Source organism: Ursus arctos, unplaced genomic scaffold, assembly GCF_023065955.2.
Source record: "Ursus arctos isolate Adak ecotype North America unplaced genomic scaffold, UrsArc2.0 scaffold_12, whole genome shotgun sequence".
NCBI lineage: Eukaryota > Metazoa > Chordata > Mammalia > Carnivora > Ursidae > Ursus > Ursus arctos.
Genome location: NW_026622786.1, coordinates 71,505,391 through 71,531,017, shown reverse-complemented (window position 1 = coordinate 71,531,017; position 25,627 = coordinate 71,505,391). Strand labels below are relative to the sequence as shown.

Sequence of the window (25,627 nt, the reverse complement as noted above, 5' to 3'; positions counted from 1 at the left end):
GCACGTGAGCATTTGTGTATGTGTCTGGGTGTTGGTGTAGGGAAGGTCCAAAGCTCTCTTCAGATTCTCAAAGGGGGGTAAAGAGGGTAAGGCCTCCTGACCTAAACCTGCAACAGTCTCTTCTCCAGCCCAGCGGCCTTCCTTCCCACTTCCTACCCTGCTCCCCGCCACCGTACTCTGTAACTGTGTCACTCTTCAACTTACAATTCTGCTGTAGCTCCCCATTGCCTGTGGCAGGGACAGCAAAGGTTTTTCTGTAAAGGGCTAGGTAGTAAGTATTTCGTCTTTGCACACAGTGTGGCCTCTGTCGCACTACTCAGTTCTGCCACTGTGGTGTAAAATCAGCCAGAGACCACGCGTAAATGAGTGGGCTTGGCTGTGATCCAATAAAACTTTAACGGAAACAGGTCAGATTTGACTCAAGGGCCGTAGTTTGCCAACTCTAGCCTCCTGGACACCTTCTGAACCCCCTTTAACCCAACAGGCAGGACCCTAGCCTCCTCCCCTCCTCTTCTCCAGCCCCTTTCTCACCCCCCAGGAACCGCTGCTTCACACGCGGTTTATTCTCGGCGCCCTGGGTGTGTACCGTCTGTGCCTTCTGCGCCATCCGTCCTCTGCTACAACACCTATCACGGGGTAGGGCTACGCTTGGCGCGTCTGCTTTCCCTGCTAGAGCTTTCTCCATGATAGCCGGGACTGTACCATAGTTCTGTTTGGCATCTCAGCAAAAGGTCTTCATTCAGTAAATGTTTGATGGATGGATAGATCTGCCTTCCCGTCACTATCACTGTGTAACAAATCATCCCAACCCTTAGTGGTGCAAATCAGCAACTGTTTTATTATGCTCTCAGATTCTGTGGGTCTGACCTTTGGACAGGCTACAACACGATGGCTTGTCTTTGTCCCCAGTGGCAGGGACCGTGCTGAGCCTCAACCAGGGGTGACTCACATAGCTGGGGGCTGGAAGATCAGTATCCAACGTGGCTTCTTCATGCACCTGTCCAGCCCCTTGGCCAGGGGGGCTGGGAGGCTGGGCTCAGCTGGGACTGGCCACCAGAGTACCAGCGTGCCCCTCAGCCTGATGGTCTCAGTGTAGCGGGACTTTTTCCAGAGGAGATGGCCTCCCTCAGGGCACAAGTCTCAAGAGAACCAGGTGGAAGCCAAGTCAAGCATGACTTGAGCTGTGTTCTTTGGGTTACAAGCAAACCATAAGTCGAGCCAGATGTAAGAGAAAGGAATCAGATCTTAGCTCCTGACAGAGAAGCGTACGGTCCCACTGTAGATAGAAGAGCCTGTGGGACGAGAGACGCTGTGGAGGCCGGCCTTGGAAAATACAGTCATCTACAAGCTGTATTTGAATGAGTGAATGAGTGAATGAATGAATGCAGGCCTAGCACAGAAGCCACTGAGTCGGGGCTGCAGCCTAGTGGGGAAGCCAGCCTTTGTACCCCCAGCCGGGAGAGAAGCCAGGGCACAGGACTGATGTCCTTTGCCCAAACAGGTTGCCATCTACCGTGGTCTCCTGCTCTCTCACATCTCTGTCATCTCACCCACAGGAGAAACGCATCTATGATCTGAAAAAGAAAAACCAGGAACTAGAGAAATTCAAGTTTGTACTTGACTACAAAATAAAGGAGCTAAAGAAGCAAATAGAACCACGAGAGAACGAGATCAAAGTGACGAAGGAACAGATTCAGGAGGTGAGAGCCATCTGTGACACCCTGGCGTCTCGGACCGCCGTCTCCTCCCCGACTATTCCTGACCGGCCCCGGGGGCAAGGAGAGGAAGCTCTCCTCAGAAGCCCTGCCGGCTCCCAAGGTGTGTGGGCCTCCACTCCGCAGAGGAAGCCACAGGAGAGGCCCAGCCAGGAGTTAGCTGTGCAGAAGTAAAACGCTTTAGGATTTGGCTTGTCGCAGGAGTTTGGGGTGGGCCTGGGCCCTGCGGCTCCTTCATGCGCTTGCTCTGTGGGGCCTTTGGCCACCAGGGGGCGGTGTGCGCTCAGCCACCAGCCTGTCGCACCAGAAAGCGCACCCCTCCCCTTCAACGTTCTTTCTCAGTCTGGACAGGGGCGGGGGGGGGGGGGGGGGGGGGGGGGGGAGCGTATGCGAAGCTGCAGTGTTTGGACTTCATCTGAGGAGGAATGCGAAGTCAGGAAGGCTCTTGAGAGGAGAGCGGCGGCTTTAAGTGTGTGTTCTGGGAAGCAGACAGGATGCAGGTAGAGAGGAGAGATTAAAAGCAAGATCCACAGGATGAGGGCTCCTGAGAGGCCAGTGAGGTTCAAGGGTCCCCTTTCAGCCCCTCTGCCCCAGGCACGCTGCATCTCCTTAAGCACATTGCAGCTGACATGGGTCCAGGCTGATCTAAACTCGAATTCCTGGGGCGCCTGGGTGCCCCAGTCAGTTAAGCATCGGGCTCTTGGTTTCTGATTTGGGCTGAGGTCATGATCTTAGGGTCAAGCTCTGTGCTCAGCAGGGAGTCTGCTGGAGGATTCTCTCTCTCTGCCCTCCCCCCACCCCACTTCCTCCCCCCCCCACCTCTGCCCCTCCCCCACTTGCGTGTCCCTGCTTTCTGCTTTCTCTCTGTCTCTCTCAAATAAATAAATCTTACCAAAAAAAACAAAAAACACTGAATTCCTGACTTCCCCTTCCTCCTGTTTCCTGTTTCTCAGTAAATGATACCACAATCCACCAGGTGCTTAAGGTGTAAGTGCAGAGTCTTCTTGATTCTTCCCTTCCCCTAACTGCTATATCCAAATGCTCGCCAGTGCTTACTGATGGACTTCCCAGAGACATCTCCAACCCAGCCATCCTTCCCCTCTGCTGCCTCCCCTGGGCCCAAGCCTCTGTCGTCTCTCAGCTGGACTTGACTCCAGCCTCCAGTCTGGTCACAGAGAGGCCACAGCAAACCTGTAGTGGTGTCCCCTCCCACCTAGAATAAACTCCACGCTCCTTCCTGGGGCCCCGCATGATCCAGGTGCTACCCCTCTCCAGCCTCGTCTCCAGGCTCCTTCCCCAGCGCCAGCCCAGAGGCTCTCTGACAGTTCTGCTCCCCAGCCATTGTCGCTGATTGTGCTGAGCAAGGATACAACCGTGTCAGAGAACACGCATGGCCTCCGTAGAACTGGATACCCAGGAACTGTGGTGGAGAAAAGTAAAGCCTTTTCTGTAGGAGACCCAGGAAAGGAGTCAGGTGCTGGAATCAGTCCAGGGCTAGAGTGTCCAGAGAGGGTATGTCCTTGTGGCAGTGGCTTTCTCCCTGGCCTCTGGGAAAAGGTAGGATGTCCCCAGCTGACCACAGAACTGCGTCATCTGGGCCTCCTGCCATTCTTGAGTGACTTCAGGGTCCAAAAATGGCCGTCCAAAAAACGAGCAGAGGCCCCACTTGCCTGGAAAGTGAATGTGCGGCAGCCCCGGGAAATCACCATCCCGTTTGCCCTCCTCATTTGTCCGGGAGATTTGCAGCTGGGTCAGTTACTTTCCACCCCAGCACACCTGAAGGATGACTCACTTTCCAGTCAGCAACTGGGCCACCCACGGCGTGGATTCTCAGCAGGGGGCATGATCCTGCAAGGCCCCTCCTGCCCCAGCCCCGTGCCAGTGGCCGCCAGGGCTGATGTCTGGGCCCCATTCCTTCCCCAGGGGCCTCTGACTCTGGGGCTTCCCTCTCAGGGTCAGAGACCCATTCGGCCCACCCACTGCGGGTCTCCAGTGAAGTTCCTTTTCCTACAAGAAGGAAGCTGTGAGCAGCTCTGGCTTGTTTGTGGAGCTGAGAAGCGTCTGTGAATGAAAATCTAATACTTCCTTGACTCAGGTACCTCCCCGCACATTTTCCAGCTTCTCTTTGACGAGGCAGGACTCCTTCCTAGGGGGAGTGTCCAGAACCTTGTGGTTCCACTTCACACGCTCGTTTACTCCTGAACCTCGGCATCTTTACGTTTGAGGGTAGATAACCCTTTGTTACGGGAGCTGCCCCACGCGTTGTAGCGTAGTCAGCGATGTCCCTGGTGTCGACCCGCTAGATGCCAGTGGCCGCCCTCCCCTTCCCCCCAATGTGACAACCAAAAATGTCTCCACATGTTGCCAGATGTCCCCTAGGGGGTAAAATGCCTCTTTCCTGCCCTTCCCCCCACTGAGAGTCACTGAATGTTAGGAGTCACACACAGAAAAGTAGATAGGATTTCCTCCCCAGCCAAAGTATGCTTGTTCCACACGCTGGCTTGTATCCTCACTGTCCAGCCAGCTGTTCAAATTCAGTGTCTTTCACAATTTTTCTATGAAATGGGTTATTCTTGTTCTCAGCATGTTTTGATGCTTTGCCTGTATTACTTCCTTTCTAACCTAATCTGTCGTCACTGGCTTCAGGACCGCAGAGGAAGAGGCAGAGCCAGCTGTAGGCCCTGAGACATGACCCTGGAGAGGCCCCTCTGTCTCTTCCAGCCACCGTTCCCTTGGTCTGGGCACCCTTGTGTCGCCTCCTGACCGGTCTGCCTGGCTCTCATCTTGCTTTCTTCAGTAGGACCTCTGCATCAGGCCGTGTGACCCAGCTCAGCCGACCTCTCTGGGCCCCATCCTCCTTCCTCACCTGCACCCGTCCTGCAGCCCCCTCACCCCCTCCCGACACCTGCAGCCTGCAGAGATACACCAGGCAGTCCACGCCTCTGGTCCTCTCTCTCTGCCTGGAGTTCTCCTTCTCCACTCTGACCTCCCATACCTGTTTGTCTCACAAAACCTGACTGAGCCTCCCTTTTCTGGGTGCCACCCTCTCGCTTCCTCCGTGCGTGCAAAGGGCACTTTCTACCTGGACCTTCCCTCCTGGCCCTCTAGACCTGCAGCCTCTCGAAGACAGAAGCTTCTTCATCAGTTCCGTCTCCCCGGCCTGGGATGGCTGGCCAGCACTCTCCAGCGGACACGTTCTTTCTTGAGCTGCGCACTTCCCTACAACTGCCGTGTCCTCCGCCAGCACAGCACATTTATCTTTTCCCTCCTCTTCCAGAAGGCAGGTTGCTTCAAGCACCCCTGTCCTCCCTCACGGTGGCTCCCCTTTGCCTTCACATTTGCCGTGCACTCACTCATTCAGACAAGTATCTACTGAGCGGGCCTTCCCGCCAGGCACTGGGTCAAAGGGCTCTTCTGTCTATGCAGAGCGCTTCCAGCAGCGATGGTAATGTTCTACAAGCTGCCCCTTCGTGTCCAGAACATGCATGTGGCCGCTCGGGCTTCCTGAAACCTCAGAAGATGGTTAGGAGCTTCGGAATCTGACCAGAGGGCCTGGGATAGACCAGAGGGTCTACTCCATCCGGCCGTGGAAAACCCAGTGAACTAGCCTGTCTCCCCAAAATAGCGAACCTCTCCATTAACAGGAATACTCGTGTCCACCAGACTAGCTGCATCAATCCAACATCACCCCTTTGCTTTTGGCAGAAATTAGATCAACGGAGAGCTCACTTACACCCGGTCTCATCCTAGTCAGAAGCTCCAATTGTCATTCACATGTCTCTGGCTAATACAACGCAATAGTGAATTAAAAACAAATCTTTCAGAAGCTCATTGGTGGTTTCTTCCTTTTCTTTTGGAGACAAGATATTCTCCTCAGTTGTACTTTTAAGACCTTTTCAACAGAATGACTGAGGTGGGGATTCCTTAGACGGGGGATGCCTAGCTGCTGGTCCCTTACGACGTTCTGCTTTGGGATCGACTCTGATGGCTTTTGGCCCCAAAGGTCAAGATCCACTCACACGATTTCACAAGGTAGGCAAGGAAGGTGCTTCTCTGCAGAGCCCTGCCTCAGGTTCTAGGTTCCAGGCCTTGAGAGTTCCCCAGTAATAAAGAATTCAAGAAAACAACGAAATCAGCATGGCTGAAGGAACAGGGATACTAAGAACAATTCAGAGCCTGGTTATAGAAACACATGGTCTGGCTTAATACATCCACCAAGGAGTCGGGGCTTTGGGGATGGCAAAGAGTGAAGAAGAAAGGTTTCAGGGTGTCCGACTCTTGATTTCAACTCAGGTCTTGATCTCAGGGTCTCGAGATCCAGCCCCGTGTCAGGCTCTGCACTGGCGTTGAGCCTGCTTGAGATTCTCTCTCTGTCTCTCCCTCTGCCCCTCCCTGCCCCACTCTCCTGTGTGCCCACTCTCTCTCTCTCTCTCAATCTCCAAAAAAAAAAAAAAAAAAAAAAAGGAAGAAGAAGGATTTCATTGCAGAGGACATAGGTGGGAGCTAGAAAAGAAACACCCTGGTAGCTGGGGAAACATTCCCACTGACAGGCTTCAGTTCTCAAATATAATTTGTATTCCCTTCTTTTCCTATTCTTGACTTTCCCCCCCTGTTCTCTGTAGATGGAGGCAGAACTGGAGCGTTTCCATAAGCAGAATGTGCAGCTGGAGCTGAACGTCACGGAATTGTGGCAGAAACTAAGAGCCACCAATCAGGAGATGCACAGAGAGAGACAGAAGGTGTGAGGATTTCGAAGTCTGGCAGATCTTGGCTTCAGGATCTGGCACCTGTCTGCAGCGGGCAGCTGGCTTCCAAGAGAAAGTGCCAGCCCATTGCTAAGATACGTTCCCATTTTAACTTGCTCTCCACTTGCTCACAGCCCTGCCTGGTTTCATGCCCATGCAAATGTACGTGACCGCATCCATCCGAGGCTGTGAGGACGTTGGGTAAAGAGCTCAAGGGGATGGGAAGCCAGTTTCCTAAGGATGCTCACGGCATGGGCTTGTTTGGCCTGGGAAGGAATATGCTCAGGCCATTTGTAGGCAGCGGCAAAAGGTTTTGACTCTCAAAACCAAACCAAAACAAAAACATGCTGAAGCTAAGAAAGCCTCAGAAATGTAAGTAAGGCCAGAGAAATTAGTAGGGTAAGAAACGTCGCCCAGCTCCCATAGCCAAGTAGTACGCTCAGAGCCAGCACTGGGAACTAGGACTTCTGGTCCTGGGCCAGGACTTGGCTGCACCCCCCCCAGCACAGGGCCCCCCATGTTTGTTGAATCGGATTGATTTTTCCATCCTCCACATTAAGCATTGACTCTGTACTAGGTCAGACTAGAGCGCGCAGAGCCACCAGTGTGAACGACGCAGACCCTGCCCGGAACAGGTGGCTAGGTGATCCGTGGTGTATGCATAGCAATCGTGGGCAAGATGAGAGGTTATGATACGTGAACAAAGGGCTATGGCAGCAAAGAGAAAGGAGAGACCCTCCAGGTGGGGGGTATGGGAGGTTGGGTATCAGAGAAAGCAGCCTCGGGCCCAAGTATGCAGATGATACCGTTCTGCCCGATTTGGCCAAGTTTTTGCTACCCACTCACAGCAGCCATCCTGCCTGTCAGGAAAGACACCCTGGGTGAGCTCAGAAGGGGGACAGGGAAGTGCTGGCCCTGGGACCTGCAAGAGAGAAGCAACAGTATCCATCTTGGCTCAGAAAGGAATGGGGGGACCACTCACACTTCCTTTCATCTTTTAAGGCCTGTGGTCCTGAAAGGAATCTAGAGCCAATGAAGGAATCTTCTAGGTGGCCTTTTAAAGATGAAGATATTTGGACAGGGCACACGGGTGTTAGTCCCCCTCTCTGCCTGTTGGCTGTGTGCCCAGCTAGGTCTCTGTGTCCACCGTGGGCCCCGGCAGCCAACCATGAGCCCCAGAGGAGGTGTCTCTCATCCTCCTGCTGCCATCTGCCTTCCCCCTGGAGAGCCCCTGGGGTGCCAGAAGTACGTGCCTATGGTTGCAGGACCGGAACTTGGAGGCGTTGGTCAAACGGTTTAAGACCGACCTTCACAACTGCGTGGCGTATATCCAGGAACCCCAGCTCCTGAAGGAGAAGGTCCGAGCTCTCTTTGAGAAGTACGTGCAGCGGGCAGACATGGTGAGCCCCGCGCCCCTTTTCCCCCCCCGCACTCACCTGCTCTCCCGGGTCCCCCCCTCCCTCCCTGAGAAGCCCTTCTGCCCCATCAGGTAGAGATCGCGGGGCTGAACTCGGACCTGCAGCAGGAGTATGCCCGGCAGCGGGAGCACCTGGAGAGAAACCTGGCCACTCTCAAGAAGAAGGTGGTCAAGGAGAGGGAGCTGCACCGCACTGACTACGTCCGCATCATGCAGGTACGGCTGGCTCCTCAACCGTCCAGGGGACCACAGCTTTCTCTACAGCCTTCTCTTTCACTCCTCTCCTCTGCCTTCCCCGAGGTTGACCTGGCTGAGGCCATGGCCCGGGGCCCCTCCAAGCTCTTCTAGGCGCTCCCTTGCTCACCCCTGCCCTGCCAGTGCCCGTTCTTTTCTACCCCCACCCCTACTCCACAGGCACCCTTGCTTTATCCAAGGCGGTCCTGTGTCCGGCCTCCCGTCTCCTCGCCCCCTCTGACCCTCCATCCACATGATTTTGGTTAGTACTCCCGAGTCACTCTCCCTCTCTTCTGTGGTTTCCCACTCTCGCTCCACTTTACTTTGTTTTGCTGCTTTTCATGCTGCCACTCGAATCACATGATCCCGCCGTGGCCAGCTCCCTCTGAACACACCCGTCTCCACCTGCCTCATCTGCCTTTTCTGGTGCCTCAGGTCCCTTCCCTTATCTCTCAGGTCCAGAGCCAACCCCACCCACAACCGTGTTGGCCCTACTCTGATTTACGGAGCTGCCCACGCCCACCTCCCAGGATCCCTCAGAGGCCTGTGCAGAAAGCGCTGACCCCATTACTGCCGCCTCCACTCGCACACGTTATCAGCACTGCCAGTCAGGACTCTGCTGCCAGATTTCTGTTTGAGTATCAGTATCGTCTGAGGCAATTAATGCGATTTAATATCAAAAGAGAACATCAGAATCACATTTATAAGGCACATACCTTTTTATGTTTCTATTTCTTTAATGCTATAATTATAATACGGGAATGGGGATGGGCTGCAGTTGGATTGAAACAAACCTGTTCCCAACTCAGCCAGTCCCTACCTTGGTGAGCAGAGCACAGGGCGATTCAGGCCAGACCCCAGCGATCCTACAGCCAGCCCCTGCCTCAAAGCCGCCCACCCTGTCAAACCACTGCCCTTCTCCTGGGCCACGAAAGCAGTCAGAAGCCCAGAGGGAGGAGTGCATTCCACTGGTGGGACCCTTTAGGCACCAGCAGCTGAGACACATAGCCACGGCTAAGGGTCTCAAGGACCCCAGGCATGGAGAGCCCGCCAGCATTCTGGAATGCAGTGTGCTGGGCAGTGGGACCGGGGCGACTTCGGAAGCAGTTGGCAGCTGGTGACATTGCTGAGCTTTCGTCTGCACCCTGCCACCAGAGCACAGGCCTAAAGGGTCCTCCGGGGGTGGGGTCCCTCTCTCCACACCAAGCAGATTAGAGTAAAGCAAACGTCAGTCCTGGAAGAAGAAGGAAAAGGAAAGACCACAGGCTAGCCCGGTGGCAGGAAGCCACTCAGGACAGGCATAGGTCTTCTTTTGCTCCCGGGGACCCCAAAGGGCACGTGCCCACTTCTGCTGGGCAGGGTGAGAGGGTGGAGGGAGCAAGGAGACACAAGCAGGGCTCCTGCCCAGCCCTGCCCCTCCCTGATGGCTGGCAGAGGGAGCTGTCAGCCAGGGGAAATCCCTGGCACAGAGCTTTCTCCAGCAGCTTTGTAACCCTGTGTGCTGTGGAACCCTGTGGATCTGTAGACGGTTCCCCCAGACAACTGCAGGGGGCCAGAGGGGGCCAGGAGGCAGGGTTCTGGGGCCCCACCCCTTAACCAGGGAGACTCCTTGCTTACAGTAGGCTCTAGGTTCGGTGTCAGATTTTGTTTGGAAGAAAGGAAAGGAGGAGGGAGGGAGAGGGAAAGAAAAGGACAAAAGAAAGGGAGCAAGAGGAAGAGGAAGAAACGTTGTCAAAGCCACTGTTTTCATTCGGAAAAATGGTTTCCTTCTTTGATCTTCAGCTGAAGGAGAGGGGCCAGGCCAGGACCAGGCAAGGTGTCAGGGCAGCAGAAACGAGAGTGCGCACCGTCGGTCTAGACCTGGGTTATCCTGCCCCAGCCACTCTTACCGGGAGACCTGGGGGAAATCCCTTAGCTTCTCCAGGGGCCTCCTTCCCTCTCCGTAAGACGGGGGGAAGTACCCACCTCAGCAAGTTAGGCGGGGATGGAGTGCGATGACTAACCAAGCACGAGGCCCTGGCTGGTAGGGAGCAGGTGCTCCCAAATGCCCTCTCCCTTCCGGTCCTCCCACCTAAAGACCTACTGGAGAACCAAGGCAGGAGTCAGTGGGACAGCCTGGAAGGCATCCCAGCAAGGACCAGGGCTGCCTGGAGACTGGGGACATGCCTTGCCCCCGTGCCTTGCTCTGTGTGGGTAAGAACCTGCCTCTGCCGGCGCCAACGCCCTGGCACTTCCGTCCAGAAAGGCAAGGGAGGCCAGGGCAGAACCCCAGAAAAGGAGGTCACTGTCTCATTTATATGTTCAGACAGGAGCGCAGGGCCTCCGCGCTCGCTCTCCAGCATGCTTGCAGGTAGGAAGGTAAGAGTCGCTTTGAATACGAACAACTAGCACACACGTTTTATTCATTCAGGACACAGTTTTGAGGGCTGCTTACCAGCCAGGCTCCATGCTGGGCCACGGAAGATTCCAAGATGAATGTGATAATATGCCTGCCCTCCACAGCTTCTGCTAGGAAACCAGATACAGACAGTCCCTGCTCAGTACAGTCTAACCAGTGCCCTGGGCCTGTCAGAGAAGCAGGCTTCCACGCAGGCAAGAGACACTCAAGCTGGGCCTTAAAGGGGAATAGAGGTGGTCAGGGAGCAAGTGGGGGAAGAGCCATCCAGGCAGAGAGAGAGAGAACCCCCGAGAAGGGAAGAGTGAGGCGTCTGGGGTGTTTGGAGACCCAGGAGTCCACAGAACTTCCTTTATCACAGAACTCGGGGGCAAGGAGAAAAAAGCCCACTGGAAAGTAAGTAGCTTAGGGCCACTTGCGAGAGCTTTCCCGGCCACACCAAGAAGCATAACGTTTCTCTCAGACGCAGGTGCCACCCAAGGTTGAAGCAGGTGTTAGCGGTTTTGAAACAATCACCTCGGTTGGCAGGTGGAGAGGCTGGTGGGGAAAGGCCGGAAACCCCTTGAGAAGATGGCTGCCCATTAAGGGGAGACAAGAAGGCCTTGGAAGGGGCTAAGTTGTGACATTAGAAGACAATTCAGAGTAGAAATGATGAAACGTCAGGTCGGATGTGAGGGGAAGGTTGAAAGGAGCAGAGAGATGCCTCATTTGTGCAGTTAGGCAGATGGCGATCCCACCAACGGTGGGTTCCAGAAAGACGCCCCTGATGCAGGGCTTCCAAGGTCATGGAATAAACACGCCGTCTGCATTTTCCACGCTGCCAGGCACGGCCATATTCTTAAAGGTGTCATCATAGGGAAGGCCAGTAGGGGGTGCTATAGGCATTCCCTTCCTTCTCCCTTCTGGGCGGAAGGCTCTGTCAAGGTCAGTTCCCGCCCCTCCACCGAAGGCAGTCCTGGACAGCTCAGTGTGGCCCTTTTGTTTAGAAGGTTTTCTATAGAAATGGACATTAGCATTCCCCCAGCCGGTCATACATACCCCAAGACCTGACACTTGATGGACCCCAGGTCACATTTTTCCTGCAGCAGAGGAGCTGGCGGGGGAGGCTGGAGGATTAGAGGGGCTTTTGTAGGTGGTGCTGACTGAGGAGGGACCGGAACAGAAGACTCAGCAAACCTGTTGCGTCCACATTTGAAGCTCACACAGCTGCCCAAAGCATATATGGTCGACCTCAGTGTGACCTCTGGACTCCTCCGAACACAGACCACGCCAGAAAGCACTCCGTAAGGAGCCAAACTTGTACTTTTGGGGGACTTCCATGGCGTGTTGGAATGGGGTGATGTCAAAGAGAGGTGGAAAGTGGAGTCTGGGAGGCACCCATCCTAGACGTAGACACAACCAGATTCAAATCCCAGCTGTACCGCTAGGAGCTGCCTTGGCCTCAGTTTGCTCATATGGAAATGAGTCTAATAATACCCTCTTACGTCATAAGGTTTCATGGGGCTTAAACGAGTTATCGTATGCAAAATGTTTGATGTGGTGCAGGGGCCCAATCAACACTTGGACTTATGATTACTCTTGTCGTCGTCGTCATCATCATCAAGCACTCAGTGCCTCAAATCCTGCTTGCTCCCCCTTGATTCCAGGTCTGAAACACTCTTTCCTGTCCCCCACCTCCCTAGGGAGCCTCTCTCACACTGGGCGAGCACCCCTCTTCAGACTCTCATGGCGTCTCTAGCATGGATCCAAGCTGGACCTCCCGTGTCCGCCACAATGACCAGTGCACAGTAGGCTTTCAGGAACTGGTTCTTAGGTGATTTTTATGCATGAGCGAGTGAATGAATGAATGAACAAATGAATGAACAGAACCAGGAACCGGCCCACATTAAGTCATGGGTCTCAATCACACTCTAACAGGGACTGGGTCACATCCTGGAGGCCCATTTAGATGGCAGGCATCATGGAGGTGTCCAAAGCAGGCAGTGGGGTTAGAAACAGGCATTCACACCGAAAAGTACCAGGACCCTGAAGCCCCCATCATGGTAGCAGGGCTGTCGAGGGTGGAGGGGTGGGGAGACAATAGGGCAAGGGCTCCACCTGGAGCCCTTACGGTAGCAGAGGGGAGAGATGCTGAGAGCTGGTTACAAATCACAGCAGGAAGGGTGAACATGAGACCCAGTGCAGACACAAAATTGGTAGGACTTAGTGACAGAACGGATGGAGATGACCAAGAAGAACTCAAGCTGGAGCCGGAGAGGACTGGCCAAAGGGCACCTTCAACGGTCTCTACTCTTCATTCTGATTATTATCCTTTATTGGATGAGGCAAGCAAAGCGAAGCTAAGTGACACCCATGAAGAGGGGGAGTGGAGAGAGCCCCTGTTCCTGCCGCCCTGCTGAGTCGCCTTTCTGTCTGGTCTCCCCCGCCCGACCTTTACCCCCTGGTTTGTAATTTCCTTGTTAGTAAGAATCTCATCTTCTTTAGCTTCATATCTGCTGCGTTAGTTATTCATTTGCTCCCCATCCCACAAATATTTATTGAGCGCTTCTTACATGCAAGGCAGAGTCCAAGGTCTTAGAACCAAATACATCCGTATTTAATCAAGCACGTATGATAGAAGAGTCAGCGTGGAGAGGTTTGGGGGGGGGGGGACTGGCAGCAAGTTTTGCTGGAGAGCATCTGGAAAGGAAATGTGGGAGTTTCATCACGAAGGCCTGGGTTGCTTAAAAGAGTAAAAGATCAGATGGAGAAATCTGCTGACTTTATAGAAAAAAAAGCACAAAGCCCAGCCTGAAAACAAGGGATCAGCAATAATTGAGCATTTTATCCGAGAGAATTTTTTTTAAATGAGGAATACTAAAATTAAGTCATATACTGAAAATCTGAAAGTATATCTGATATGCTCAGATAAAGAGGCTCCGGAGGGAAAGAATATGTTAGGATGTCTCCAGTTCAGGCACTGCTCCCACTTGGGCTCTGCAGGCATATCCCCCTAACAGAGAAGTGGTTGTCATGGCTCATGGACAATAGTGCTTGGAATCACCCTGTTCTCTGGGCTGACTCCATGCTTCCCACTATGGAGAGTGTCCCAAGTGGCGGTGGTCCCTGGCACAGGTCTGTTTCATGTAGATTTGGCCTGCATTTGCTTTTTTTGGTACTCTGACCCTCAAGGGCTTTGCTGCCCACAGATGGTCTGGCCCTCAGGCTGGCGGCGGCATCTCTTAGGAGCTGGTTCAAAATGTAGACTCTTAGGACCAGCCCCAGCCAACTGAGTCAGAAGCCACAGTTAACAGGATCTGAAGGTGATTCCTTTGCACTGTCCCACGAGAAGCAGTGCCGTGGACAAGCCAAGCACAGAATATGCTAAGAGCAAAGTAGCCAGTCCCTCTCTGGACCCATGGTGACAGGTGCACCTCCAAGGAGCCACTCTCAGTGCCCTCAGGCTGAGGTGTGGGAAGGGAAGAGAGAAGCGACTGCTTGGTTCCAGGTGCAGCGCCCCCGCCACGGGGCTCCCAGCAGGCTCTTCATCCTCGCTCCTCTGTATGTGCCTCTCACTTTGTGTCCGGGGATATAGAACTGCTATAAGTCCCCCCGCACCAGCCATGTCCTGTTTCCGTGTCTTTCCCGTGCTGTTCCAGTTGTGTGTGACCCCCTTTACCCTCTCCTTGGTAACTCCATGCAGCCTCAGCCCAGGGATCAGTTCCTAGGAATCCACCCTGGTCATTCAGGCAGGGTTAAGTGCCTTTCCTCTGTGCCCCGCCCCTCCATGACAGCAAGGTGGCCACCATGCTCAGCGACACCCAGATCCCCCACTAAACCCAAGACTCTTCAAGAACAGAGGCCAGATCTTACTTTCTATATACCTCAGGATCAGCACTGTGCCTGGTCCATAGTAAGTATTCAAAGAAATATTGGATGGGTGGGTGGGTGGATGGGTGATGGATGGATGGATGGATGGATGGATGGATGGATGGATATTTGTCAAACACAAACAAGAGAAGTGGATTGTCAATGGATATAGCAAATGTTCATTATTCGTTTGTTTTGTGTGCTCCTCACTAAACAGTATGATGCTGAGGGCAGAAACCATTTCTTATTTCTGTCTGTATCCCAGGGCCATAGCAGATACCATATAAATGTAGGTCCAACAAATGAATGGGGAAAAATGAATAAAGTATAGCACAGTACTTAAGAGCTCAGAGCTCTGGAGCCGGACTGTCAGAGTCAGAATCCTGACTCTGCCACTTGCCTTGTATGTAATTTGGGCAAGTTACATAACCTCTCTTATGCCTCAGTTTCCTCTTCCATTAAATCGTGATTATAATAGAATTTCCTCCTAGGGTTATTATGATACTTCATTCAACCCATATAAAGTGCTTAGAAAAGCATTGTTGTTGATGCCGGAAAGGGTCTGGATGGTTGGGAATGGCACACTCTGTCTGTATCTTATGTTGCCAGAGTCCACCTCGAGAGGTTGATCCGTGAGCTAGGATGAGGACTTGTATCCCAGTAGAGGAATCTGAGTCCAGGCCCAGCCCCGTCTGTTCCACACACCCTCAGCCCACTGATCACTCATCCACCCATACTCACTCTCTCTTCCTTCTTTTCTACAGGAAAATGTCTCCCTGATCAAGGAGATTAATGAGCTCCGCAGGGAGCTGAAGTTCACCCGCTCCCAAGTCTATGACCTTGAAGCAGCTCTGAAACTGACCAAGAAATTCCGACCACAAGATGTTCCAGAGACAGGTAATGTCACAGTGGCCAAGGGGGATGAGCATTGGGATCACGGGACCAATGGTGGCCACAAGGAGGTCTCCCTTTGGCTTCCAAGGCTACGTTTCTCCAGAGTCCTTCTGCATCAGACCACATCTACCCCATGGCCTTACATCCGGTATCCAAAGGACCTGTGAGGCACTTGCCACAGCCAGACAGGTGCAGGACCAAAAACCTAGGGGTTAGCTACAGTTGTAGAATTCAGAATTTCCGAGTTTAGAAAGAGCGTGCTATATACTGCATATTACATAACATCCCTAGAGGAGTCCGAGGCAGGGCCCTGAAATCAAACACATTCGGATTTCTGTAGTGAAACATGAATATTCACGCTGAACTTCATAAATTTTAAAATGCTTTACATTTTTAGAGCTTTTGGCACTTTAGGATTGAGGATAAGGGATTGTGGACCTGTGCAATTAAAATAGGAACAAAAAGAAAGATTAGAAATACTCAAATGGAAAGGGGAAGGAATAACATTAGAAATATTAAATGAGTTAGTTACTGCAATTACAACCTAACGTTGCTCTGAATTTCTGACAGCCAAGGCAAAAGGAGAAACAGAGAAACATGACAGTTTACATAGTCTTCATTTATGGCAAAAGGAAGGTTTGGAGGTTTTTTCCTGGAGAAACTAAACCTTTCCCTCACACGAAATTTTGTAAGAAACTTAACACATGAATCCTTATGAAAGGGATGTTGAATAACACAGTGGACAGCGTCTAATTGTATGTCTTCAGACAACTAAAAAACATTCGTCAGGTATCCATTTCTTATCTGGACAGTCAATAAAGACAGAGTATAGGCATTTCCATGGAAAATTAAGTCAATGTGGTTCGAATATGTTGTTTTCTAGTGGTTTATGTTCAGGAATAGAGCTTAGAAACCTTGACGAATGGAAACCTGCCATGGCTGTGGACTGAGTCCTTCCAGTATCGTCATCCCATGTACTACGGTCACGTAAGAGGCTATCACTGGGAGAAGGTGACTGAAGTATACGCAGGAACTCTCTGTACTATTTTTGTAATTTCTTGGGACTCTTAAACTATTACAAAATTATACATATAATTGTGTTGTCTCATCTACCCTTTTCGTTAGAGTCGAGAAGTTGAGACAAGAGTAAACTCTCTGATTAGTACCTGAAGTGACAATATTTGGTCTAAAGAATTGACATCACAGCACAGTATGTGTTACAAAGGTTGAGATACTTAACTTCTTGGAGATGAAGGGAAAGCGTAGATGTGCCTGTGAACAACTGCAAAGACTCTCTTTAGAAAATATTTCAAATATGCCCAAGTGTCCTAGCAAATAATCAACTGAGACCTCCTCAGGATACTATATGATATAGCCAAGTTCTTCTTCTTACTATTGTTGACATTTTCAGACATATACAAAAGATGAGAGAAAAGCCTAATGAATTCCCATGAATCCATTCCCCGGCTTCAACAAGTATCAGTTCCTATCACTCTTGCTTCATTGGTATCCACAGTCCCTAGTTATGTCCTCTCCCATCACCGTGGATTATTTTGAAACAAACCCAACATCAGATCATTTGTGTGATACAGATTTCATTTGTAACAGTTGAAGACAGGTTTTACCAACTGTCTGCTTTGATCATGAAGAAGCTAAGTCTGACTTCTAATTTTGAACATGGGGCCTCATGTTCAAAAGGATACAAGACAAGTTAGCTCAAAATGTATTTCTTCAAGTTGTGTAAGATTGACCAGTTCAGTTGGTTTTTAAGAAGTCTTTATATGGGGGCGCCTGGATGGCTCAGTCAGTTAAGTGTCTGACTCTTGATTTCAGCTCAGGTCATGATCTCACAGTTATGAGATAGAGCCCTGTGTTGGGCTCCATGCTCAGCAGGGAGTCTGCTTGAGATTTTCTCCCTCTGCCATGCCTCCCCCATAAAATAAATAAATAAATATTTTGAAAAAAGAGAGTTCTTTATCTGAACGGGACAGGTTGCCATCCCCAAACCACTATTTTCGTTTGAGCAGCATTTATATTAAGTTTTCATTCACAGAACAATTAACTAACAGGTCTAATAGACACACCTGCATGTTTTTCAATTATTAAACCATATAATTAGAACTTCTGAATAAAGATGGCTAATTAGAAACCTACTAAAATGGCATAAATAAACCATATGATCAAAGAAAACACAAAAGGAAGAGATACAAAATTTTCAAAGTGGAAAACGGATAGATATGTGGTAACTGACTTCATAGACTCGTAGGCCAAAAGTGGGGAACCTAGAAGAAACCTAATGTACAGCACAGAACCTCCCCAGGGCTCAGGAATTAGCAGAAGCAGATATCTCAGGAAGTAGGGGTGAACATGGGGCTAAACACGAGGGAAAGTCTTTAAGAAGCTGTTAGATCTACCTGGTATCCAATACGATGGCTAAAAATAGATGGATCAGGTCCGCCATCATGAAAGCCCCAAAACCAGAGAACAAAGGAAAAATTCTTCAAACTTCTAAAGAGGATAGGGGGAAGTTTCATGCAAAACACCCAAAATCCCAATTGCAGGACACAAAATCAACAGACAAAAATCAGTTGCATTTTTATACACTAACAATGAACAATCCAAAAATGAAATTAAGAAAACAATTGCATTTCTAATAACATCAAAAAGGACAAATACTCAGGAATAAACTTAACCAAGCTGGCAGAAGAGTTGCACATTGAAAACTACCAAACATTGCTGAAAAAAATTAAGGCACCAATAAATGGAAAAACATCTTCTGTTTGGAAGACTTAATATTGTTAAGATGTCAATACTACCCAAAGCAATCTACTAATAGTACAATCCCTGTTGGAATCTCCATTATTTTTTTTGCAGAAATAGAAAATCCATTCCAAAATTCGTATGGAATCTCAAGGTATCCCAAACAGCCAAAACAATGTTGGAAAAGAACAAAATTGGAGGTCTCACACTTCCTGATTTCGAAACTTACTGCAAAGCTACAGTAATCAAAACAGTGTGGTGTTGGCCTAAAGACAGACGTACAGACCAGCGGGATAGAGTAGAGAGCCCAGAAATAAGCCTTCACATACATGGTCAAATGATTTGCAACACAGGTGCCAAGACCACTCAATGGGGGAAAGGACAATATTTTCAGCAGATGGTGCTGGGAAAACAGGATACCCACATGCAAAAGAATGAAGTTGGACCCTTACCTTACATCATATACAAAAATTAACTCAAAATAGACCAAGGACCTAAATCTCAGAGCTAAAACTATAAAACTCATAGAAGAAATACAGGAGAAAATCTTTATGACATTGGGATATGGCAATGATTTCTTAGATATGACATCAAAAGCGCAGGCAACAAAAGGAAAAAAAATAAACTGGACTACATCAAAATTTAAGATTTCATGTATCAAAGAACACTTTCAGCAAGAGTGAAAAAACAATCCGTACAATGGGAGAAAAATATTTGCAAGTCGTATATCTGATAAACAACTGAGATCCAGAATAAATTTAAAAACTCCTACAACTCAACAACAACCAAAAAAAAATTTTTTTTGGTGAGCAAAAGACTTGCATAGACAAATATGCAAGGAAAACATGCAAATGTCTAATAAGCACATGAAAAGATGCTCAGTAGAAATCATCAGAAATATGCAGTTTTTGTTTTGGAAAGAGATAAAATGTGCACGCGTGTGTGCACACGTCGAGGGGGAGGAGCAGAGGGACAGAGAGAATCTTAAGCGGGTTCCATGCTCAGCATGGAGTCCAACACAGGTCTTGATCTCATGACCCTGAGATTATGACCTGGAGCTAAAATCAAGTCAGATGCTTAACTGACTGAGCCACCCAGGCACCACAGGAATGTGCAAATTGAAACCACAGTGAGATACTACTTCATGCCCATGATGACCACTGTTCTCAAAAAACAAAAAAACACACACACAAAATCAAAACACTTGCAACGGTTGGTGAGGATACAGACAGGAGAAGGAAGAGAGGGAAGGAAGGAACAAGGAAGGAATGGAGTCAGATCAATATAGAATGAACTGGGTTGCTATAAGCTACCTAGTGGGGGAAACCTACCTTACAGAGAGAGAGGTGAGATGAGTATCTGTCAGTCTTGGCTCTGGATGAAGGAAAGAAAAAACACGAGAAAAGATCTCTCCCTGAGAACTCCTAACCAAAAGTCCACACTCAGGCAGGTTTAAGTCCAGAATTTACACTTAATTTGTGGCTCAACACAACCTTGGCTGAGGATTTAGTTTAACTGGTAGTGTCCCCAGGTTCCAAGCAGAAGCAAATGCAAATTTTCTATGGAAGACTACATTTTGAACCCAATTGTCAGAGAATTTCTATAGATAATGTTCTAAGGAACATGAACTCACAATCGAAAATCACTAAATACAGGAGGAAATAAATCACCATGAGTGAAAAACAACAAAAGTATCAAACTACAGAATAAAATCAACAAAGACCATAGATGGAATTATTAAAATAAGAATATTTAATATGTTTAAAGAAATAAAAGAGAAATTTGAAAATAAGACAAAAATAAGAGTTTCCCAAAATTGACTAGGTAGATTTGAAAAAAGAACCAAAAATACTCCTAGAAATGAGAACTATAGGTTGCAATTAGCCTCAATGGACAGGCTGAAAATGGGTTAGAGGTATCTGAGAGGAGACTTCGTGAACTAAGAAATGAAGAAACTACCCAGGCTGTAGCCCAGAGGCACAAAGTTGTAATAAAAGACAAAGAAGATGGGATGGGATAACCTAATCTTGTCTAACTGAAGTCTGAGAAAGAGAGAATGAGGAGAGGAGACATTATGATAAAGAATAGTTGAAAGTGTTTCAGAATTGATGAAAGATGACGATCGTCAGGTCCAGGAAGGCCAACAGATCTCAAGCTGGACAAATAAAAAGAAATCTGTATCTAAACTGCAGAAAACCAAAGACAGAGATGTTAAGAGCAGCCAGAGAACAAATAGATTGCATAAAAAGGAATAACAATTCAACGGATACCTGATTTTCCGAGAGCAACTGTATAAACCACATAGAAATTGCAAAATAGTGTCTTCAAAGTGCTAGGAGGTAATAACCGTCCCCTGGAGTTACGTAACTGGTGAAACACAAGAAAAAAAATTTTTTTTACAAACAAAAACTGAGAGAATTTGTCACCAACAAAACCTAATTAAAGGAACTTTTAAAGAATATATGTCAGGAAGAAAAATTACTCCAGAGGGAAGTCTGACAACTGTATAAAACAACACTAACAATGTCTAAATCGTGGATTAAAATACCAAGACAGAACTAAAACACTGAGCATTTAACCAGGGGGATCAAAGCTAAAGCATTCTAAGTCTTGTATTGTTTTGCAAGAAGGTAAATATACTGATTTACTTTGGACTCTAAGTTAAATATGCTTGTTAAACTTTTTAGGATAACTATTAAAAAAGAAAAGAGTGTATATACCTCCCAAACCAGTAAAGGGGAAAACCCCCTAAATTTTGAAAAGGCCAAAAAGAAAAGGAAAAAGTGACATCAACATAAAATGCAAATAAAACAGTAGAAATAAATGCAAATGTATTAGTAGTCACATTCTTATTTCCCATCGTTTAAAATCAGAACTCTATCTCCCAAAGGAAGCTTGCGGGCAGGATGCAGAGAGGAGACTGCCTAGCCCCGGTAGACGGCAAGGTCAGAGCAGTGCACGAACCAAGAGGGCATGGGGATATGAGGAACGAGGTGGGGACAGGGGCCGTGAGGAGAGCCCTGACGTGGCCCAGCCGTGGAGGCAAAGGACAGGAGGGTTTACACACCACAGCACATGGAAGAAGGTCCATCAAATGGGGGCTCTGTAAGACTGAACCAAACCCTGAGGAGCAGACAGGTCGTTATCAAAGGGATGAGAGAGAACTGGGGCAGTGACGAGAAGAAAGAAGAAAAGCCCAGCCCATGCCCCTAAGATGTTCACAGACCAAGGAAGGAGACAGAGGGGGAAACAAGGGCCAAAGCCCCACATTGGGCGCACCAGACCATCTTCCGTGTGAATGGGTCTCGGGAGGGAGAGCTGCACCCCTGGGAACATTCATGGACAGTGTCACCCAGGCCAGGGATGTTTCAGGAGACAACTGCTTCTGGAGGCCAGCCGGCAGCCAGCAGCTGTGTCAACCCTGAGCTGACTGACGGATCTGGAGTGTCCGATTCCCCATCCCTTGCCTGTTAGGGTACCCCTCATCCAGTACATCCCAGTGCCCAACCTCTGAGGTCCATTGACCTCACCCAGTGATTGCAGAGCCTAGAGGACCTTAAAGCTACGATCTGCATCAAGATCCTTCCAGCACCTGGTGAAGCACTGGGACAAAGAGAGGATGGTATGGTCAGTGGCAGGACAGAATAAGGAAAGTTCCACGTGCTGGAATATTTCCAGGCTCAGTCTAGTACATCCTCCAGGACTGTGGCCTCGCAAACACAGGTTGGATCTCTCTGGGCAACAAGACAATAATTGAGTAAGTGTAAAGGCCAGTGCGGAGGGCACAAAGTTCAGTCCAAAGGCCATGCTGGTAACCAGGAAAGAGGAAGTAGCTAAGGGAGCAGGTGGAGAGGCAAACGAAACTAGGCAGAGGCAAGTGACACAGGTGGATGGGCTTGTAGGCTTGGGTGTACTGTACCTTCCCAAGGGTGCTGCTCTCCCCAGGGACAGGCCACAGCTTGACCGAAAAGGTGGTTATCAGGGGCAACCAGTAGCAGCAGCAGGATGAAGTGTCAAGAGCCAAAAAAGAAGAAATACTAAAAGATCAAGAGCCTGGACATTGCCAAAAAGAAGAAGAGTTGAGGAGCAAAGACAAGAAGAGAAGAGTCTAGACTTCTCTTAGGAAGAGTGGGATGAGTCAAGCAGTCTGAATGCTGGCCCCATCTTCAGACCAATTAGAAGCCTAAGGCAAGGCTGGCCACTGCGCGTTGCTGACAACTTGCTCCTTGCAGGACTCTCTCCCTTGGCTTCCAACACGGGTTCTTTTCTAGGGTTAACTTCTGCTGTATAGGGAAGAGGTTGGCAGTGGGTAGGAAAGAGACCGCGCTTCTGCTGCGAGAAGCCTGACTGGCAGTTGGAGACCCAGACTGTGAGCGAGGTCGGTGTCGATGTCATCTGTGAGGAGCGGAGGAGAGGATGGATTTGGCAGTAATTTCTTGGACGTGACATCAAAAACACAGGCCACAAAAGAAAAAATAGACTACGTAAAAATGGAAAACTCACGTGCATCAAAGGACGCAATCAACAGAGTAGAAGGGCAGCCTGTGGGGTGGGAGAAAAGCTTTGCGAATCATACACATGATAAGGAGTCAGCGTCCGGAACAGGGGACGAGCTCCCGCAGCTCAGCAGTAACAACACAACCAGACTGAAACATGCGCGAAGGACTTGAACAGACATTTCTCCAGAGAAGATACACAAATGGCCCACAAGCCCATGAGAAGATACTCAACATCACTCAGCATCAGGGAGATGAAATCAAAGCCACGGTGAGGCACCGCCTCACACGCATGAGGTCGGCCGCTCTCAAAACGAAGCAGCCGAGGAGTGCCGGCGGGGATCTGGAGAGTTTGGGACCTTAGCGCGCTGTGGTGGGCACGTGAAACAGTGCAGCCACACGACAGCGCAGTTTCTCAAACATTGCAAGCAGAGGTATCATATGATCCAGAAACCACTTCTGGGTATATACCCAAAAGAACTGGAAGCAGGGTCTCAAAGAGATAGTTGTACCCCCATGTTGATAGCAACATTATTCACAGTAGCCAAAGGCAGAGGCGACCCAACTACTATCACTGGATGAAGGAATAAACAAAACACGGTATGTACATGCAATCGAATATTCTTCAGCCTTAAAGAGAAAGGATTTTGACACGTGTCGCAACCCAGATGAAACCTGAGGACATCGTGCCAAGTGAAATAACCCAGACGCACAAAAAGACAGATACTGTGAAATTGTACTTATCTGACGTTCCTGTCGCATCACGTTCTTAGAGACGGAAAGCCGAGTAGAGGCGTGAGTGTTCTTGCAAGAGTTCTGGAGAATGATTGCATAACAATGTAGATGCACTTAATGCTACTAAACTCTATACTGAAAAGTGGTAAGATGGTAAATTTTATGTTATTTTTGACCATAATTTTCTTTAAAGAGTTGGGGTGAGGACAGGCCAATGCTCGGAAGCACAGCGGAGCGGGGGAATGAGAGTTCACTGACTACAGGCAGGAAGGTCATCTGGGGCTAGAAACAGAGAATTTGAATCCCATGTGCAGCACACAACAGGCCAGGTGTGAACGGAGACACTGGGTGGTTGGATAATCTCAGATTCAGGCTGTGGGGGCACACAGGGCAGGAGGACAAGGCATCTAGAATATCGAAGATGCTGTCAAGAAAATGGCAGAGGAAACCCACGTTGGGTCTAACTGGACAGAAAAGGGAGTGAATCTAAAAGGAACCCATTCGGTAGGTAAAAAATGGAATTGTCCAGGAAGAAGAGATCTACAGTCAGTCAAAGAGCAGAAATCTTGAGCAGAAGGCAGTGAGAGAGGTGATACTGGAAGGGTGGGCTACACAGTAGAGATTTAAAGGTGCGGGGTCCTCGGTCTGGGAGGGAGAGAAGCCACAGAACGGGTGCCCATGTGGCATGGAGGCCAAGGACGCGAATGCTGAGAGTTCAGCCTGTGGGGCCAGGGAATGGGATGAGCCACGGACCCTCTCTCATGGACACCGGCATTGCATGGGATGATGGCAGCACCCGAGGCAGGAGGATAGAGTCGGGGGAAAGTCCTCAAGGGGCATGAGTGAGTGGCCAGCCCAGGAGGCGTAGAGAGGGGTCTGCCTTCTGGAGCAGGGGTCTTACGTGAGGAGGAGGACTGGGGGGTCTGGAAGCCAACCTAGGTCAGCAGGAGAGTGCCACCCTGCTTGGGGAGTGGGGAGCAGGGGAATAAGCAGAGTCCGCTGGAGGGGCCTGGAGCAGGCAGACTGGGGGGCTCAGGAGACAGGCTTTCTCACTCTGGAGGGTCTCCTCATTTCTCCGTCTCTGCCAGACGGTGAAAGGGCCTGTGCTATCCCCAGCATCTGGGATTGAGTGTCTGTCCCTTAGACGTGCTCAATAAATCAGGGGACAGAAGGGAAGAAGAGGGATAAGCTGGTTTCAGGAAAGCTTTGCAGCAGTCTAGTAACGGGCCCACAGTAGTCCTGCTCTGTGCCTTCCAGTGTCTGGAGAGGACATGCCTGGCGTCGCACCCACCATGAGACTGAATGAGCAAGAAGAAACCGGGCGAATCATCGAAATGCAACGCCTAGAAATCCAGCGCCTCAGAGACCAGATCCAAGAGCAAGAGCGGGTGCCGGGCTTCCACCCCCTCGCTGGAATTCGGCTTCCTTCCCTGGTCCAGTCCGAAGTGGACTTTGAGGTGCAGACCAACTGATCCCCTCTGGTGAGCCATCGGCAGGTGCCCCTGTGCCTCTGTCCCCAGCCGACCCCGTGCTGTCCCTCCAGTCCCTGAGGCACTGGCCACTCCAACCTCTCTCTCCTGCCCTGGGGAACTTGGGACATGGGCAGAATAAAGATGTTTGCCCACAACCATGTCCAACTCTCTGTTTAGCCAGGGAGCCAGGGAGGGGGTAGGGAAAGAGGGGACCCTGAGGACTAGGGGGGCCCCAGCTCGTCCAAAGCCATCGCTGCTTGTCGCTGTCCAGGCACAGGGCTGCCTGTCACTGTGGAGACCACACAGTGGACTTGGTCCTGGCTTCCTGCTGCCCCTCTACTCTCTCTGGGCCTCCCGGGTACGGCTGCCTACACCCCACCACAGTGGCCAGCTCATCCCCCCTCAGACCAGTGTGTACCCAGCATGTCCGCTGCCTTCTAGGTGACTGGGTCCAGGGAGGAGGAAAAAATTGAGGCACCCTCTGATTGATTCAACCACAGAGACAACCCATGACATCCTCATACCCGGCAGGGGGGATACGAACAGACTTCTTTCCGAACTAGCATGTTAGCTTTATCTTTGCAGAAGAAACTATTTTGAAATAGGGTCAGGGAGGTCAGCAGAGCCAGATGCTGCAAGGTCTTGAAGGCACATTACAGAGATGACACTGTCCAGAGGCCAGCACAAAGCCACCAAGAGTCCCTGCCCTCCACTCCCAGGCTCTTGCCACACTGGCTTCCTTTCAGTTCCTATAAAAGGTCAAGTTCTTCCCTGCCTCTGGGTCATTCCACATACTATTCTCTCTGCCTGAAACGCTCTTGTCCCACACCTCTCTCAGTGAACTTCATCCTTCAGATGGTAGTTGAAATGCCACTTCCTCAAGCAGTCCCTGATCCCTCCCTCCACCATCTAGCT

At 50.0% G+C, this 25,627-nt stretch overlaps 1 protein-coding gene across 1 annotated transcript in view; it reads left to right on the top strand.

Moving 5' to 3' along the window:
• Positions 1-24,839, top strand: part of CFAP57 (cilia and flagella associated protein 57) — a 67,606-nt gene extending 42,767 nt beyond the window's left edge. Inside the window, exons 17-22 of the mRNA XM_026498318.4 lie at positions 1,557-1,700; positions 6,338-6,454; positions 7,726-7,860; positions 7,950-8,093; positions 15,120-15,252; positions 24,498-24,839. Of these exons, the coding sequence (XP_026354103.2) occupies positions 1,557-1,700; positions 6,338-6,454; positions 7,726-7,860; positions 7,950-8,093; positions 15,120-15,252; positions 24,498-24,712 (888 nt within the window). The 3' untranslated portion in view covers positions 24,713-24,839. The remainder of the gene's footprint in view (positions 1-1,556; positions 1,701-6,337; positions 6,455-7,725; positions 7,861-7,949; positions 8,094-15,119; positions 15,253-24,497) is intronic.
• Positions 24,840-25,627: the final 788 nt, after the last annotated feature.